The sequence below is a fragment of the Pseudophryne corroboree genome, chromosome 6, assembly GCF_028390025.1.
Source record: "Pseudophryne corroboree isolate aPseCor3 chromosome 6, aPseCor3.hap2, whole genome shotgun sequence".
NCBI classification, from domain to species: Eukaryota; Metazoa; Chordata; class Amphibia; order Anura; family Myobatrachidae; genus Pseudophryne; species Pseudophryne corroboree.
The window spans coordinates 263322225-263339384 of record NC_086449.1 but is presented as its reverse complement, the minus strand read 5'-3'; the positions used below and the strand labels follow the sequence as shown (position 1 = coordinate 263339384).

Here is a 17160-nt window from a genome sequence, read left to right as displayed (position 1 = left end):
ATTCAGTTCCTTTGATTCCGGAAACCGTGACTGAAGACTTCTTTTTTATATTAAAATAAGATTCCTCACACTCCTCTGTCACCTTATCAGGAATTTACAGAACGTCTCTGATAGCTTCTATAAGAGCCTCTATTCCCTGTGACAGAGCCGCATTCCCCCCCCCCCCCCTCTGAGTCCACCTCCCCCTCCTCCATGTCGGATCCTTGATCATCCAAGTCAGACTGCAGGATATGGGACAGAGTATGTTTTTGCGGACAAATGCTAGGGGTCTGAGACGCTGGTTTGGGGACCGAGTCTCTGTTCATAAACTCATCCACGGACTGTCTTAAGTATTGCGTCTCTTTCTCATTGCGGGACAATTTAGTAGACATATGGGAGATCATTCCTTTAATAGAATCCAGCCATGCTGGTTCAACGCCGCTAGCCTGAGAAGGTGCACTACACTGAGTACACAGTAGTAAGCCCCTTGGGGAAGAGAAACACTCTGCCGTACATGAAACACACTCTTTGCCTGACATATTGTAAATGTGACAGTGCACACACACACAGGAAAAGGTTAAGAGCACAATTAACCAACAAAGATCCTTCCAGGGAGACACAGAGATATTATGGAGCCAGCACACCGCGCCCTTATCGCTAATGCCAAGCTTAGCTGGGTCGCAGACTAAGTACCCAGATTGGGAACTTAGTACACTAGTAGTCACCCCCCCTCCCCCTGCTATGACTCCCTGGTACCGCTGAGGTAATCTGGAGTCACTCCGGAGGAGCTGCGCGTCCCTGTCAGTCAGCATCTGTGTGCACTGCAGAGGGAAAATGGCGCTGGTGAGCTGCTGGATCCACTCATAGTGAAGTCCCGCCCCCTCAAAGGCGCACGGTCTTCCCGCTTTTTTATACTGGCTGAGGTAATTTAGTGTTTAAAATGTAGTCCTAACCCTTTTAAGTCTGTGTTTGCCAGTGTGTGTACTGTGTACAGTGTACTGCTGTGCGTCTGCACTGAGTCTGGAGACGCAGTCCACCCCGGTTAGAAGCCATGCGTCTCTGTACCCTCATGCCGCCATAATGACCGGCGACCCGCTAATTGGGATGCCGGCTTAGTACTCACCACTCTTCTGGCACTTACAAGGTGAAATGTATCACCAACCTCTGGAAATCTCGGACACTATTACTTCTTGCCTACAATGTTTGATCACAGTGCAATCCGCAAATTCTGGAAGTTGTAAATAGATATACCAAATTGTTTCACAAACTTCCCCCTGCTCAGTGTATAGTTATACTGTATGTGCCCAAACTTAATCACTGCTTTGTACATTTTGTGTCTGATGCAGAGTTTAATGCAAATCGATCTCCCATGCTCCCACATTGCATGCACGGGAACAGATGCGTATTTGTGCACATAGCAGCGCTGTACGCATCTAGTGGTGCACCAGCCAGCCTATCTGTTTTAGATTTATTTTCTTAGATGAAATAGTCTTTTGTTGTGTTTTATTTATACTTTACTAAAGTTGCTTTTCCAGCATATAAAACATTTCCAAATACTTAGATGTACAATGTCCAGTTTAATCCTGAGATTCAAAATAAGTCTGCAGTGACTTGGGAAATCACTGTGACATCAGCTTCTCTTTGCATAAATTGACACTGCATTCTGAAACATTTTTCATTTTTTAATCAGCATTGTGAAATTTGGCGAATACAAGAAGTTCTCCAGTAGTTGCAGCTGACACAAGGCAAAAGAACCACATTTGGATTTAGTTTCTGGATGCTTCACTTTGCAGCTTCTCTAAAACAACTTCTGGAGTGATGACAGCCAAAATCTTCACAATTTTCTCTCGACTTTTTCCACCCTGTTAGGACAAGAACAGTCAGCTCTTCATTTCCATGGCTTTATAAACAATCTTCATGTACTTTTACATGAAGCCAAAAAATAATACAGCAAGCATATGATATTAAATATACTTTAAGAAAAAGTGTCAAAGATCTTAGCAATTGTGCAGGTGGAACAAGCTTACCTTTGACAATAAAAGAGCCACAGTAATGTAATGGTAAAACTAAAATATAAAGATTATGTAATAACACTACTCAGAGGTGACACTATCAGGCAGCAACAGGAGCAAATACCAACTGATACAGTTCAAAGATAAAGGGCTAGATTTACTAAGCGGTTGCAATTTTTACCCTAAAATTTAAAAAGGCAATAATATTAGATGCAAAAATTGCCTGGATTTGCATTTACCATCATTGCCATTTTATATGTACACTAGGCCATTGCTTATTAAATCTAGCCCAGAACATACTTGCCTACGCTCCCTCAATCTGCAGGAGACTCCCTGAAATAGAAGCAATCTCCCTGACTCCCTGAATAGGCCAGCAATCTCCCCGATTACACCTTGTCCACATTGTGCAGCTGTTACATTCTTGGGGGGGAATAAATCACAGATACATACATTCAAATGGGAATATCAGTGCCATTTCCCTGCATTGGTTATAAGGCACAGTGATCCCTATGGCTACAAGCATTTTAAATAAAGTTTCTCGTGGCCACTTACAGTATATGGAACCTTTTGTAAAGCACAATACACAAATCCTCGAAAATATAAGAGTATTTTCTTCAACAAGTAGATCTGGATGTAAGTCATTTTTATCACACGCCTCTCAGATGTAGCAGTATACGCCCGTACAGATAGGTGTTACTTTCACATCTCCCTGAAATGCTTTTTCAAAAGTAGGCAAGTATGGCCCAGAATACATCACAGCAGATAGAGAAGCTACTAACAGCATTAGGTTCAGCTGTTTATTGTCTGAACATAGTGTTACTGGGTGCGTGCTTTATATTCTGATAAATTATGTTTTTAAAATAAGAATGTGTGAACCTTACATAATACATATTTTTAAGTAGTAGTCACTGTACATATAATTGTAAAATACAGGCAGAGGTTTCATATTGGATGTCCTCTAACTGGATGTTACCATGCTTCCCCTAGTTGACAAGATAAAGATGGTATTATCCTTTACAGAAAATGGGCATTGTCCACCGTCACAAAATAGTCCACCAAATCATACTTATAGTTTAATAGTTATAGCTCTGACCACAGTAATAATAGTGACACCCCACCCCACACACACTGCACAGTTTAAAGGGATCACATTATATTTGATATTATACTACAGAGCTCAAATCATCAGTTAGCAGTTTTGAAACTACCAGTGAAAGTAGCTGGGAATATGAAACCTTCTTGTAGTGTCAGAGGACCTAAATACAGGTTAGGGATGGCCCTCAAAGGGTCTACCATCGATGGTGCCTTTGGTGATCTCCATCAATGGTTTACATCATCGATGGCCTTCAGTGCAGTGGTGAGAAGCCTATTGACAGGGGCCTAGATAGCGAGGGTAATGCAGGGGACATGGCCTAAAAAAACCTTTAAAAATAATACGCCCCCTGCAGAGGGGAGCGCCATTTGCCCCACAGCCAGGGGCCCATCCATAAGGGGTGCGATCAATGTGATTGCATCCTCCCACCACCACTCCTGCAGGCAGTGGGGGACTGCTGTAGGTCAGCCGCAGCAGACTCCCCAGACCTGTGCAGCTCAGCAAACAGCAGCAGGGAGAGACAGAGGGGCTGCTACCTGCTGACACGTGAGGAAGGTGGACCCAGACCCTTCCAGAAGTTAGTACTAACCCCCCCCCCCCCTCCTCTCTGCACCTCTATCCATTAGGGAATGGTCAGGGCTTCCTTGGACACAATGGGGGTAAGACCCATGCCCCCTGTGCAGAGAACATTGGTGGCAAACCATAGAACCTTGCTAACCATCAATGGTCAATGCCCATCCCTAATACAAGTCTGCTTAATAGCTTCCCCTTACAAATGTACAAAAATGACCTCCATCAACTCTAACATCCAGCTGGCCTTTAGAAGGTTATCAATATAGCTTGGTTTGTCACTATATTGGAATATATTTCCAGTTCACTTCACAATATGGTTTATTTTCATAAGATTTGGGCCCCTTGGTATCTCTAAAATAACTATTCTGACCTATTCCATGGATGGTTTACGATGGACTAATATTATATTGAATGTGACCATATTATATATATGGTCACATTCAATATCAGTTTTCATAAGCAGTCCTATACTGGCTCAACTAGGACTCTAAACTTTAGCAAAGCCAACTTTGACATGATGAAGGAAGCGTTAAGGGACATTGAATGGGAAATTCTGTTTCAAGGAAAAAATACTACAGAGAAATGGGATGTATTAAAATCACTGCTAATTAATAATACTCGTAAATTTATTCCCACCAGCAGCAAAAAAAGGAATAAAAATCCCAAACCAATGTGGTTTAACAAAAATATAAAGGAATTAATGGACAAAAAAAGACGAGCATTTAAAAAATACAAATCTGAGAGGGATGCGGGGTCATTTCAACACTATAAGAACTGTAACAATATATGCAAAAAAGAAATAAGAGCGGATAAAGTAGAAACTGAAAGACTAGTAGCAAAGGAAAGCAAAGCGAATTACAATTTTTTTTTTAAGTACATCAACAGTAAGAGACTAAAGAAGGAGAGTATAGGCCCTTTAAAGGACAAGAGGGGAGTCTTAATCAAAAATGATAATGACATAGCAAACAAACTAAACAAGTTTTTTTCAACGGTATTTACCAGAGAGGACCAAATGCTGGGTCCAACACAAAATCTCAACAAACATAATGTCCCACTGCTAAATGCTTATTTGTGTGAGGAGGTAGTCTGTGACCTATTAAAAAAGTTAAAGATTAATAAGTCACCTGGTCCCGATGGAATTCACCCGAGGGTTCTTATGGAGCTCTACGCTGAACTAGCAAGACCTCTATTTCTGATCTTCATGGATTCAGTTAAATAGGGCATGGTTCCCAAGGACTGGCGTAAAGCGGAGGTAGTGCCGATATTTAAAAAGGGGAGCAAAGCTGAACCAGGTAATTATAGACCAGTTAGTCTTACATCTATAGTGGGGAAAGTATTGGAAGGTATTCTAAGGGACAGTATTCAAAAGTTCCTTGAAGCAAATAAGGTCATTAAAAGGAACCAACATGGATTTGTGAAGGACAGATCATGTCAGACCAACTTACTTGGCTTTTATGAAACAGTAAGTGCGAACCTGGATCAGGGTAAGGAGGTGGATATAATCTTTTTAGACTTTGCCAAAGCTTTCGGCACTGTACCACACATGCGTCTTATCTATAAACTACAAGAAATAGGACTAGGGAGCACAATATGCACTTGGGTCAGTAATTGGTTAGATAATAGGGATCATTTTCAAATTGGACTAAAGTACTAAGTGGTGTGCCACAAGGGTCTGTACTTGAACCACTTTTGTTCAACATTTTCATCAACGACCTAACAGTAGGTCTAGAGAGCATGGTGTCAATTTTCGCAGACGATACCAAATTGTGTAAGGTTATAAATACGGAGGGGGATGCGGAGTCTCTTCAGAACGACTTAACTAAACTGGAAGCATGGGCAGCAAAATGGAGAATGAGATTCAACACAGACAAGTGTAAGGTAATGCACTGTGGGGGCAAGACCAAAAATTACACCTACATACTAAATTGGGTAATATTAGGGGATTCTGTACTGGAAAAACACTTAGGGGTTCACATAGATAATAAACTAAGCAGTAGTACCCAAAGTAGGAGTGCAGCAAAGAAGGCTAATAAGATATTAGCATGCATAAAATGGGGAATTGATCCAAGGGACGAGATTATTATACTCCCATTATATAAATCACTAGTGAGGCCACATCTTGAATACTGTGTGCAATTTTGGGCACCATATTACAAAAAGGATATCCTGGAGCTAGAAAAGGTTCAGAGGCGGGCGACCAAACTAATCAAGGGCATGGAGACGCTGGAATACGAGGAAAGGCTTGCAAGGCTAGGCATGTTTACGTTGGAAAAGAGGAGACTAAGAGGGGACATGATCAACATCTACAAAGATATAACGGGTCAATACACAGACCTTGGGAGGGACCTGTTTTCTATAAGATCAGCACAGAGAACACGTGGTCACTCGCTTAGATTAGAGGAGTTTATGCATATTGAGGCAAAAAGGTTTTTTCACAGTAAGGACAATACGTGTTTGGAATTCCCTGCCTGAGAGAGTAGTAACTGCGGACTCAGTCAACACCTTTAAGAATGGGTTAGATAAATTCCTATTGGAAAAAGATATTCAGGGTTATGGTGCGTAGGCACGCATTATAATAAGAATTTACTCACCGGTAATTCTATTTCTCGTAGTCCGTAGTGGATGCTGGGAACTCCGTAAGGACCATGGGGAATAGACGGGCTCCGCAGGAGACTGGGCACTCTAAAAGAAAGATTAGGTACTATCTGGTGTGCACTGGCTCCTCCCTCTATGCCCCTCCTCCAGACCTCAGTTAGGGAAACTGTGCCCGGAAGAGCTGACCCAACAAGGAAAGGATTTGGAATCCAGGGTAAGACTCATACCAGCCACACCAATCACACTGTACAACTTGTGATAACCATACCCAGTTAACAGTATGAACAACAACTGAGCCTCCTTGTACGGATGGCTCATAACAATAACCCTTTAGTGAAGCAATAACTATATACATGTATTGCAGAGAGTCCGCACTTGGGACGGGCGCCCAGCATCCACTACGGACTACGAGAAATAGAATTACCGGTGAGTAAATTCTTATTTTCTCTGACGTCCTAGTGGATGCTGGGAACTCCGTAAGGACCATGGGGATTATACCAAAGCTCCCAAACGGGCGGGAGAGTGCGGACAACTTTGCAGCACCGAATGAGCAAACTCAAGGTCCTCCTCAGCCAGGGTATCAAACTTGTAGAATTTAGCAAATGTGTTTGAACCCGACCAAGTAGCAGCTCGGCAAAGCTGTAAAGCCGAGACCCCTCGGGCAGCCGCCCAAGAAGAGCCCACCTTCCTTGTGGCTTTTACTGATTTAGGATGCGGCAGTCCACCCGCAGAATGTGCCAGCTGAATTGTGCAACAGATCCAGCGAGCAATAGTTTGCTTTGAAGCAGGAGCACCCAGCTTGTTGGGTGCATGCAGGATAAAGAGCCGTCCTGGAAACATACATTTTCAAAGCCCGGACTACGTCCAGCAACTTGGAAGCCTCCAAGTCCCGAGTAGCCGCAGGCACCACAATAGGTTGGTTCAAATGAAACGCTGATACAACCTTTGGGAGAAATTGGGGAGGAGTCCTCAATTCTGCCCTGTCCATATGGAAGATCAGATACGGGCTTTTACATGACAAAGCCGCCAATTCTGACACACGCCTAGCTGAAGCCAAGGCCAACAGCATGACCACCTTCCACGTGAGATACTTTAGCTCCATGGTCTTAAGTGGCTCAAACCAGTGTGATTTCAGGAAATCCAACACAACGTTAAGATCCCAAGGTGCCACTGGAGGCACAAAAGGGGGCTGAATATGCAGCACTCCCTTAACAAACGTCTGAACTTCAGGCAGTGAAGCCAGTTATTTTTGAAAGAAAATAGATAGGGCCGAAATCTGGACCTTTATGGATCCCAATTTTAGGCCCATAGTCACTCCTGACTGTAGGAAGTGCAGGAATCGACCCAGCTGGAATTCCTCTGTAGGGGCCTTCCTGGCCTCACACCAAGCAACATATTTTCGCCATATACGGTGATAATGTTTTGCTGTCACGTCTTTCCTAGCCTTTATCAGCGTAGGAATAGCTTCATCCGGAATGCCCTTTTCCGCTAGGATCCGGCGTTCAACCGCCATGCCGTCAAACGCAGCCGCGGTAAGTCTTGGAACAGACAGGGCCCCTGCTGTAACAGGTCCTGTCTGAGAGGCAGAGGCCATGGGTCCTCTGAGATCATTTCTTGTAGTTCTGGGTACCAAGTTCTTCTTGGCCAATCCGGAACGATGAGTATAGTTCTTACTCCTCTCTTTCTTACTATCCTCAGTACCTTGGGTATGAGAGGAAGAGGAGGGAACACATAAACCGACTGGTACACCCACGGTGTCATTAGTGCGTCCACAGCTATCGCCTGAGGGTCCCTTGACCTGGCGCAATATTTTTTTAGCTTTTTGTTGAGGCGGGACGCCATCATGTCCACCTGTGGCAGTTCCCAGCGATTTACAATCTGTGTGAAGACTTCTTGATGAAGTCCCCACTCTCCCGGGTGGAGGTCGTGCCTGCTGAGGAAGTCTGCTTCCCAGTTGTCCACTCCCGGAATGAACACTGCTGACAGTGCTAGCACGTGATTTTCCGCCCATCGAAGAATCCTTGTAGCTTCTGCCATTGCCATCCTGCTTCTTGTGCCGCCCTGGCGGTTTACATGGGCGACCGCCGTGATGTTGTTTGACTGAATCAGTACTGGTTGGTTTTGAAGCAGGGGCTCTGCTTGCCTCAGGGCGTTGTAAATGGCCCTTAGTTCCAGTATATTTATGTGTAGTGAAGTCTCCAGACTTGACCACTGGCCTTGGAAGTTTCTTCCCTGAGTGACTGCCCCCCATCCTCGGAGGCTTGCATCCGTGGTCACCAGGACCCAGTCCTGTATGCCGAACCTGCGGCCCTCGAGAAGATGAGCACTCTGCAGCCACCACAGCAGAGACACCCTGGCCCTTGGGGACAGGGTGATCCCCATTTGTCCAACAGATCCCACTGAAAGATCCTTGCATGGAACCTGCCGAAGGGAATTGCTTCGTAAGAAGCCACCATCTTTCCCAGGACTCGCGTGCAGTGATGCACCGACACCTGTTTTGGTTTCAGGAGGTCCCTGACCAGAGATGACAATTCCTGGGCCTTCTCCACCGGGAGAAACACCTTCTGCTGTTCTGTGTCCAGAATCATGCCCAGGAAAAGCAGACGGGTCGCAGGAATCAGCTGCGACTTTGGGATATTCAGAATCCAGCCGTCCTGTTGCAACACTTCCTGAGAGAGTGCTACGCTGACCAACAACTGCTCTCTGGACCTCGCCTTTATGAGGAGATCGTCCAAGTACGGGATAATAATAACTCCCTTCTTCCGAAGGAGTATCATCATTTCGGCCATTACCTTGGTAAATATTCTTGGTGCCGTGGACAGTCCAAACGGCAACGTCTGGAATTGGTAATGACAGTCCTGTACCACAAATCTGAGGTACTCCTGGTGAGGTGGGTAAATGGAGACATGCAAGTAAGCATCTTTGATGTCCAGCGACACCATAAAATCCCCCTCTTCCAGGCTTACAATGACCGCTCTGAGCAATTCCATTTTGAACTTGAATTTCTTTATATAAGTGTTCAAGGACTTTAAATTCAGAATGGGTCTCACCGAACCGTCCGGTTTCGGTACCACAAACATTGTGGAATAGTAACCCCTTCCCTGTTGAAGGAGGGGGACCTTGATTATCACCTGCTGGAGGTACAGCTTGTGAATTGCCGCCAGTACTACCTCCCTTTCCCTGGGAGCAGCTGGCAAGGCAGATGAGGTAACGGCGAGGGGGAGTCGCCTCGAACTCCAGCTTGTATCCCTGAGATACAATTTGTACAGCCCATAGATCCACTTGTGAGCGAACCCACTGGTTGCTGAAGTTTTGGAGACGCGCCCCCACCGCACCTGGCTCCGCCTGTGGAGCCCCAACGTCATGCGGTGGACTTAGTGGAAGCAGGGGAGGATTTTTGTTCCTGGGAACTGGCTGCCTGGTGCAGCTTCTTTCCTTTACCCTTGCCTCTGGTCAGAAAGGATGCTCCTCTGACCCGCTTGCCTTTCTGAGGCCGAAAGGACTGCACTTGATAATACGGTGCTTTCTTAGGCTGTGAGGGAACCTGAGGCAAAAAAGTCGACTTCCCAGCTGTTGCTGTGGATACGAGGTCCGAGAGACCGTCCCCAAACAATTCCTCACCCTTATAAGGCAAAACCTCCATGTGTTTTTTAGAATCAGCATCACCTGTCCACTGCCGAGTCCATAATACTCTCCTGGCAGAAATGGACAGTGCATTAATTCTAGATGCCAGCAGGCAAATGTCCCTCTGGGCATCCCGCATATATAAGACGACGTCTTTTATATGTTCGAGGGTTAGCAAAGCAGTATCCCTGTTGAGGGAATCAATGTTGTCTGACATGGTATCAGTCCATGCTGCTGCAGCACTACACATCCAGGCTGAAGCAATAGTAGGTCTCAGTAGAGTACCAGAGTGTGTATACACAGACTTCAGGATAGCTTCCTGCTTTCTATCCGCAGGCTCCTTTAGGGCGGCCGTATCCTGAGACGGCAGTGCCACCCTTTTAGATAAGCGTGTGAGCGCCTTGTCCACCCTAGGGGATGTTTCCCAACGTAACCTATCCGTTGGCGGGAAAGGGTACGCCATCAGTAACCTCTTAGAAATCACTAGTTTCTTATCAGGGGAACTCCACGCTTCTTCACACAATTCATTTAATTCATCAGATGGGGGAAAAGTCACTGGCTGCTTTTTCTCCCCAAACATAATACCCCTCTTGGTGGTAACCGGGTTAATGTCAGAAATGTGCAATACATCTTTCATTGCAGTAATCATGCATCGGATGGCCTTTGTAGACTGTACATTTGTCTCATCCTCATCTACACTGGAGTCAGACTCCGTGTCGACATCTGTGTCTACCATCTGAGCTAGCGGGCGTTTATGAGCCCCCGACGGCTTCTGAGTCGCCTGGGCAGGCGCGGGCTGAGACCCCGGCTGTCCCAAGGCTGCTGCCTCATCGAACCTTTTATATAAGGAGTTGACACTGTCGGTTAAGACCTTCCACATATCCATCCAATCAGGTGTCGGCCCCGTCGGGGGCGACACCACATTTATCTGCCCCTGCTCCGCCTCCACGTAACCCTCCTCATCAAACATGTCGACACAGCCGTACCGACACACCGCACACACACAGGGAATGCTCAGACTGAGGACAGGACCCCACAAAGTCCTTTGGGGAGACAGAGAGAGAGTATGCCAGCACACACCACAGCGCTATATAACACAGGGATTCACACTATAAAAAGTGATTTACCCAATAGCTGCTTAAATATCTTATTTGCGCCTAAATTTATGTGCCCCCCCTCTCTTTTTTACCCTTCTTGTATCAGGATACTGCAGGGGAGAGCCTGGGGAGCTGCTTCCAGCGGAGCTGTAAAGGGAAAATGGCGCTGGTGTGCTGAGGAAGAAGGCCCCGCCCCCTCAGCAGCGGGCTTCTGTCCCGCGTTTTCTGTAACTTAATGGCGGGGTTTTTTACACATATACAGTTAACTGACTGTATTATGTGTATTTTATGCCAAAAGGTATTATAATTGCTGCCCAGGGCGCCCCCCCCCCCCCAGCACCCTACAGTGACCGGAGTGTGTGGTGTGCTGTGGGAGCAATGGCGCACAGCTGCAGTGCTGTGCGCTACCTTAATGAAGACAGGAGTCTTCTGCCGCCGATTTCATCGCTTCTCTTCTGTCTTCTGGCTCTGCAAGGGGGACGGCGGCGCGGCTCCGGGAACGGACGATCGAGGTCAGGCCCTGTGTTCGAACCCTCTGGAGCTAATGGTGTCCAGTAGCCTAAGAAGCACAAGCTAGCTGCAAGCAGGTAGGTTTGCTTCTCTCCCCTCAGTCCCACGTAGCAGTGAGTCTGTTGCCAGCAGATCTCACTGAAAATAAAAAACCTAACAAATACTTTCTTTTCTAGCAAGCTCAGGAGAGCCCACTAGGAGCACCCAGCTCTGGCCGGGCACAGATTCTAACTGAGGTCTGGAGGAGGGGCATAGAGGGAGGAGCCAGTGTACACCAGATAGTACCTAATCTTTCTTTTAGAGTGCCCAGTCTCCTGCGGAGCCCGTCTATTCCCCATGGTCCTTACGGAGTTCCCAGCATCCACTAGGACGTCAGAGAAAGTTAATTTTAACTAGTCCTAACATAAAAATAACTAGTCCTATAATAAACTGCATAGGAGACCACAAATAGGTTGAACTCGATGGACAATTGTCTTTTTTCAACCTTAGTTACTATGTTACTGGCACCACCACGCCTAAAGTCTCCACTGTATGATCTCATGCTGGCTGGCCCTTCCCCTTTCTCAGCTTTTTCTCTCCTCTCTTCTCTTCTTTTCTTTGCCTCTACCCTTTATTTCTTTTTTCTTCTCTTTTTATTTCGCTATTTATATCCACCTCTTTCTAGACTTCTCCATACTTTTTTCATTACAAAAAACTTTGGCAGTCATAACAGCCTTATTTACTCACAGTATACATTGTTTTATTATCCCCCTATTGTAGACTATGACACATTTTTGCTCAATAATCTTTAGCCTTTGTAGCTTATGCTGCTTTCAGATCGCAAATGCCGGATCCCACCCGGTAAGAGAAACGTGTCCTTACCGGGTGGGATCCGGCATTTGCGCTCCTTTGCTGGCTTTCCGACCCGGCAATATACCGGGTCGGTTGCCATAGCAGCGGGGGGCGCAGCAGCAGCAGGGGCGGGGGTGGAGGTGGCGCTGGTAGATGAGCTCATCTCCTGCGCCGCCTCTCCCTATGCTGTGAATGGGAGCTGTGTCGCATCGGAACGGCTCCCATTCACACTGCACCTGACCCGGTATTCAACCCGGTAATAACCATTCTTTTTTTACCGGGTTGAATTACCGGGTCAGGCGACCCGCTAATTCACCAAAGGAGCTTTCACATCGCACACTGACCCGCTTCGACACGGCAATATGCCGTGTCGATACCGGGTTATTTGTGCGATGTGAAAGGGGTATTAGCTTTGGCTCCACAGCGGATTGGAATATTTGATGTCAAAAACCTGTTTTCCCTGTCAAGCTTTTTTCTATAATTTACTTTTATGTGTGAATCAATATATATATATATATATATATATTTTGCTGATCTGAATTCACAAGAAGTTATCTCCATTATCACATAATAAAATCAGTTAAAAAAATGTTTGTGACTTTTCAGCCTGTGAACTTATATATTCTTGATCAACCTTGGGGTGTATTTACGAAATGGCAGCTTTTCAAAGCAGCAGATTTTGCCCACTGAATTTAAAACAGCAATAATATCAAATGCAAAATATGTTGTTATTGAATTTAATATTGTTGCCATTCTAAATATTGTCAATAAAACCACTAATAACCAGTGAAAAGCCGCCGTTTAACCAAAGTCATTCATCTAAATTGCTGTAAGTACTACTCGGTAAAAAACTGCTGATGTTGTGTTTGTGACAAGTTAGCCACAAACATTCAGATTTTAAAACTGTCAATAATTTGTGTAATGTGCCAGCAATAACAGCAATTTTACAGCCATTGGTAAATAATATACCAGCCATAGTGGCACTCTAACAACCCCAGGGGTTAAATATACCAGTTATAATGACAATATAACAGCCATAGGAGGTGCAATAAGCCAGCGAAAAGGACAATATAACAGCTATAGATGGTGTAATACCAGCTATAAAAACAAAACTATATAGCAACAATGTTACAGCCAGAGTTGGCAACGTAACTGCCAGAGAGGCATTACAAATGCCATAGGTATGATGTATACAGAACAACGACAATATAAACAGCATATGGGCAATATAACAGTCAAAAGAATTATTATGGGAGAAAAAATAGGATTTTAAATAGCTACCGGTAAATCCTTTTCTCATAGTCCATAAGGGATATTGCGGACAGATTAGTACGATGGGGTATAGAGGGGTCCAAAGGAGCCAGTGCACTTTAAAATTCTTCCACTCGGTGTAGGGCTCCTCCCCTCTATGCCTCCTTCTACAGCTCAGTTATAGGTAAACAGTGCCCGAAGGAGAATGACATACCTGAGAGAAGGAACATAGTAACAAAAAGTGTGGTGAGATTTTCACACTAGCACACCAATATATAACTTAGCAAGCAACATCTGGCAACACTATCGGCAACAGCTGAACAGGAACACATAACAGAGAACCTGCAGAAAGTCACCACACAGAGGCGGGTGCCCAATATCCCTTATGGAATACGAAAAAAGTATTTACCGGTAGGTATTTAAAATCCTATTTTCTCTAGCATCCATAAGGGATATTGGGGACAGATTAGTATGATGAGGATGTCCCAAAGTTTCCAGAACGGGCGGGAACATGCGGAGACATCTGCAGCACCGCCTGCCCAAACTGGGTATCATCTTTGGTCAGGATATCAAACTTGTAGAACTTCACAAAGGTGTTCTTCCCCGACCAGCTCGGCATAGTTGCAGGGCCGAGATTCCATGGGCAGCCGCCTAGGAAGAGCCCACCGATCTTGTAGAGTGGGCCTTCAGAGACTGTGGAACCGGTAAGGCTGCTGACGCATAGGCCTGTTGGATAGTAAGCCTAATCCAACGAGCAATGGACTGCTTAGAAGCAGGGCAACCCTTTTTCTGCGCATCATAGAGCACGAACAAGGAATCCGTCTTTCTAATCCGAGCCGTCCTTTCAAAATAAATATTCAAGTCACACATAGCATCCAATGCCTCCAGAGAAGCAGAACTGTCAGAACTGGATGGAATCACAATAGGTTGATTCAAGTGCAATGCGGAGACCACCTTCGGCAGGAACTGCTGTCTAGTCCTGAGCTCCGCTCTATTCTCGTAAAAGACCAAGTACTGACTTTTGCACAACAAGGCCCCCAATTCTGAGACATGCCTAGCAGAAGCCAGGGCCAGTAACATCACCGGTTTCCAAGTGAGGTACTTATCCTCTACGGTCGTCAGAGGTTCAAACCAGGAGGACTGTAGAAAACTTAACACTACATCCAAATCCCAAGGTGCCGTAGGCGGCACAAATGGAGGTTGTATGTGAAGCACCCCTTGCAAGAAGGTCTCAACTTCTTCCAGAAGAAGTTGGCTCTCTTGCCAGAAGATGGAAAGAGCTGAAATCTGGACCTTAATGGATCCCAGACGTAAGCCTTTATCCACTCCAGCCTGAAGGAATCGTAGGAATCTTCCCAAGTTGAATTCTGCAGAGTGATATGTGCATTCCTCGCACCAAGAGACATATCTCCGCCAGATATGATAATAGTGTTTTGACGTCACAGGTTTTCTGGCTTGCACCATAGTGGCAATGGCCTTTTTGGAAAGCCCTTTGTGAGCTAGGATGTTCTGCTCAACTTCCATGCCGTCAAACGAAGCTGCCGTAAGTCCGGGTAGACGAACAGTCCTTGTTGAAGAAGATCCTTTCCTAGTGGTAGAGGCCAAGGGTCCTCTACGGACATGTCCAGAAGAGCCGCGTACCACGTTCTTTGGGGCCAATCCGGGGCAATCAAGATTGCTTCCACTCTTTGATGTCTGATCCACCTGCGCACCCTTGTGATCAGCGGAATTGGAGGAAACAGGTAGACCAGCTGGAAAGGTCAAGGCAATGTCAGCACATCCACTGCGCTCACCTGCGGGTCCATGGTTAGTGTGCAATAGCAGCAAAGCTTCTTGTTGAGACGAGAGGCCATCAAGTCGATCTGTGGCCATCCCCACCTGTCGATGATTTGCTGAAACACCTGAGGGTGTAGTCCCCACTTTCCCGGATGGAGGTCGTGGCGACTTAGGAAGTCCGCTTCCCAGTTGTCCACCCCCGGAATGAAGATCGCGGACAGTGCTCTTGCATTTCTTTCTGCCCAGAGGAGTATTCTTGACACTTCTCGCATGCAGGCCTTGCTTTTTTGTTCCTCCTTGTCGATTGATGTACGCCACTGCCGTGTCGTTGTCCGACTGCACCTGGATCGCCTGATCCCGGAGTAGAGGGGATGCCTGAATCAGAGCATTGTAGATAGCCCGAAGTTCCAGAATGTTGATCGGAAGTAGGGCCTCTTGGGCAGACCACCTGCCCTGGAACTGCGCCCCCTGGGTGACAGCTCCCCATCCTCTCAGACTCCCATCCGTCGTGAGGAGAATCCAATCCTGAATCCCAAAGCGTCGACCTTCCAGCCGGTTGGAAGACTGTAGCCACCACAATAGAGAGATTCTGGCCTGAGGTAACAGCCGAATCATCCGGTGCATCTGAAGATGGGATCCGGACCACTTGTTCAGGATGTCCAACTGGAACTGTCTGCCATGAAACCTTCCAAATTGAATCGCCTCGTATGAGGCCACCATCTTTCTCAACAATTTTATGCAAAGATGAATGGAGACTCGAGAAGTTCGGAGCACCATGCAAACCATTTCTTGAAGTGTTCTCACTTTGTCCTCTGGGAGGAACACTTTCTGTGCTACAGTATCCAGTAGCATCCCCAGAAACAGGAGCCATTGAGACGGTTCCTGTTGGGACTTCTGCAGATTGAGGATCCTCCCGTGGTGTGACAGAAGTTGGATTGTGCAATCTATATGGAGGAATAGAAGCTCCCTGGAGCTCGCTTATCAGGAGATTGTCCAGGTATGGAATAACATTGACCACCTGGACCCTGAGTTGAAACATTATTTCCACCATCACCTTCGTGAACACCCTCGGAGCTGTAGACAGGCCGAAGGGTAACGCCTGAAACTGGTAGTGATCATTCAGCAGGGCAAATCTCAGATAGGCCTGATGAGGAGGCCAAATTGGGATATGTAGGTAAGCATCCTTGATATCCAGGGACACAAGGAATTCCTGTTGTTCCAGGCCTGCAATCACCGCTCTCAAAGATTCCATCTGGAATTTGAAAACCTTAAGGTAAGGATTCAAGGACTTCAGATTCAGAATGGGTCTCACAGACCCGTCCTGTTTTGGTACTACGAACAGACTGGAGTAGAAACCCTGTCCTCGTTGTAGTAGGGGTACTGGAACAATGACCTGGGACTGGACTAACTTGTTGATGGCCAGCAGTAGCGTACCACGCATTTGAAAAATCATTGGGGGGGGGGGGGAAGAGGGTGCCGTCAAACTCCAGCTGGTAACCCTGAGAGATAAGGTCCTTTAACCAAGCATCTTGGCAGGAACCGTCCCAGATGTGGCTGTAGTGACGTAACCGAGCTCCCACCACGAGATCCCCTCAAGGTGGGTGGGGACCGTTACACTGAAGTCTTTGCGGAAGCAGAGCCGGTGTTCTGGTCCTGAGAGCCGGCAATGGATGGTTTCCTAGGTTTACCTCTGGAGCCTCTAGCTGCGTTGGAGGCCCCTCTGGCTCCAGATCGAAATCTGGAGGACCAAAAGGACTGAGTAGATCGTCCCAGGTAGGTACGTCTAGCAGGCGGAGCTCCCGAAGGGAGAAACGTGGAT

General features: G+C 46.3%; 1 protein-coding gene across 1 annotated transcript in view; it reads right to left on the bottom strand.

Moving 5' to 3' along the window:
* Positions 1–1648: 1648 nt before the first annotated feature.
* The window catches only part of C6H15orf40 (chromosome 6 C15orf40 homolog), a 71421-nt gene continuing 55909 nt past the window's right edge, over positions 1649–17160 (bottom strand). Inside the window, exon 4 of the mRNA XM_063925970.1 lies at positions 1649–1841. Within this exon, the coding sequence (XP_063782040.1) occupies positions 1746–1841 (96 nt within the window). The 3' untranslated portion in view covers positions 1649–1745. The remainder of the gene's footprint in view (positions 1842–17160) is intronic.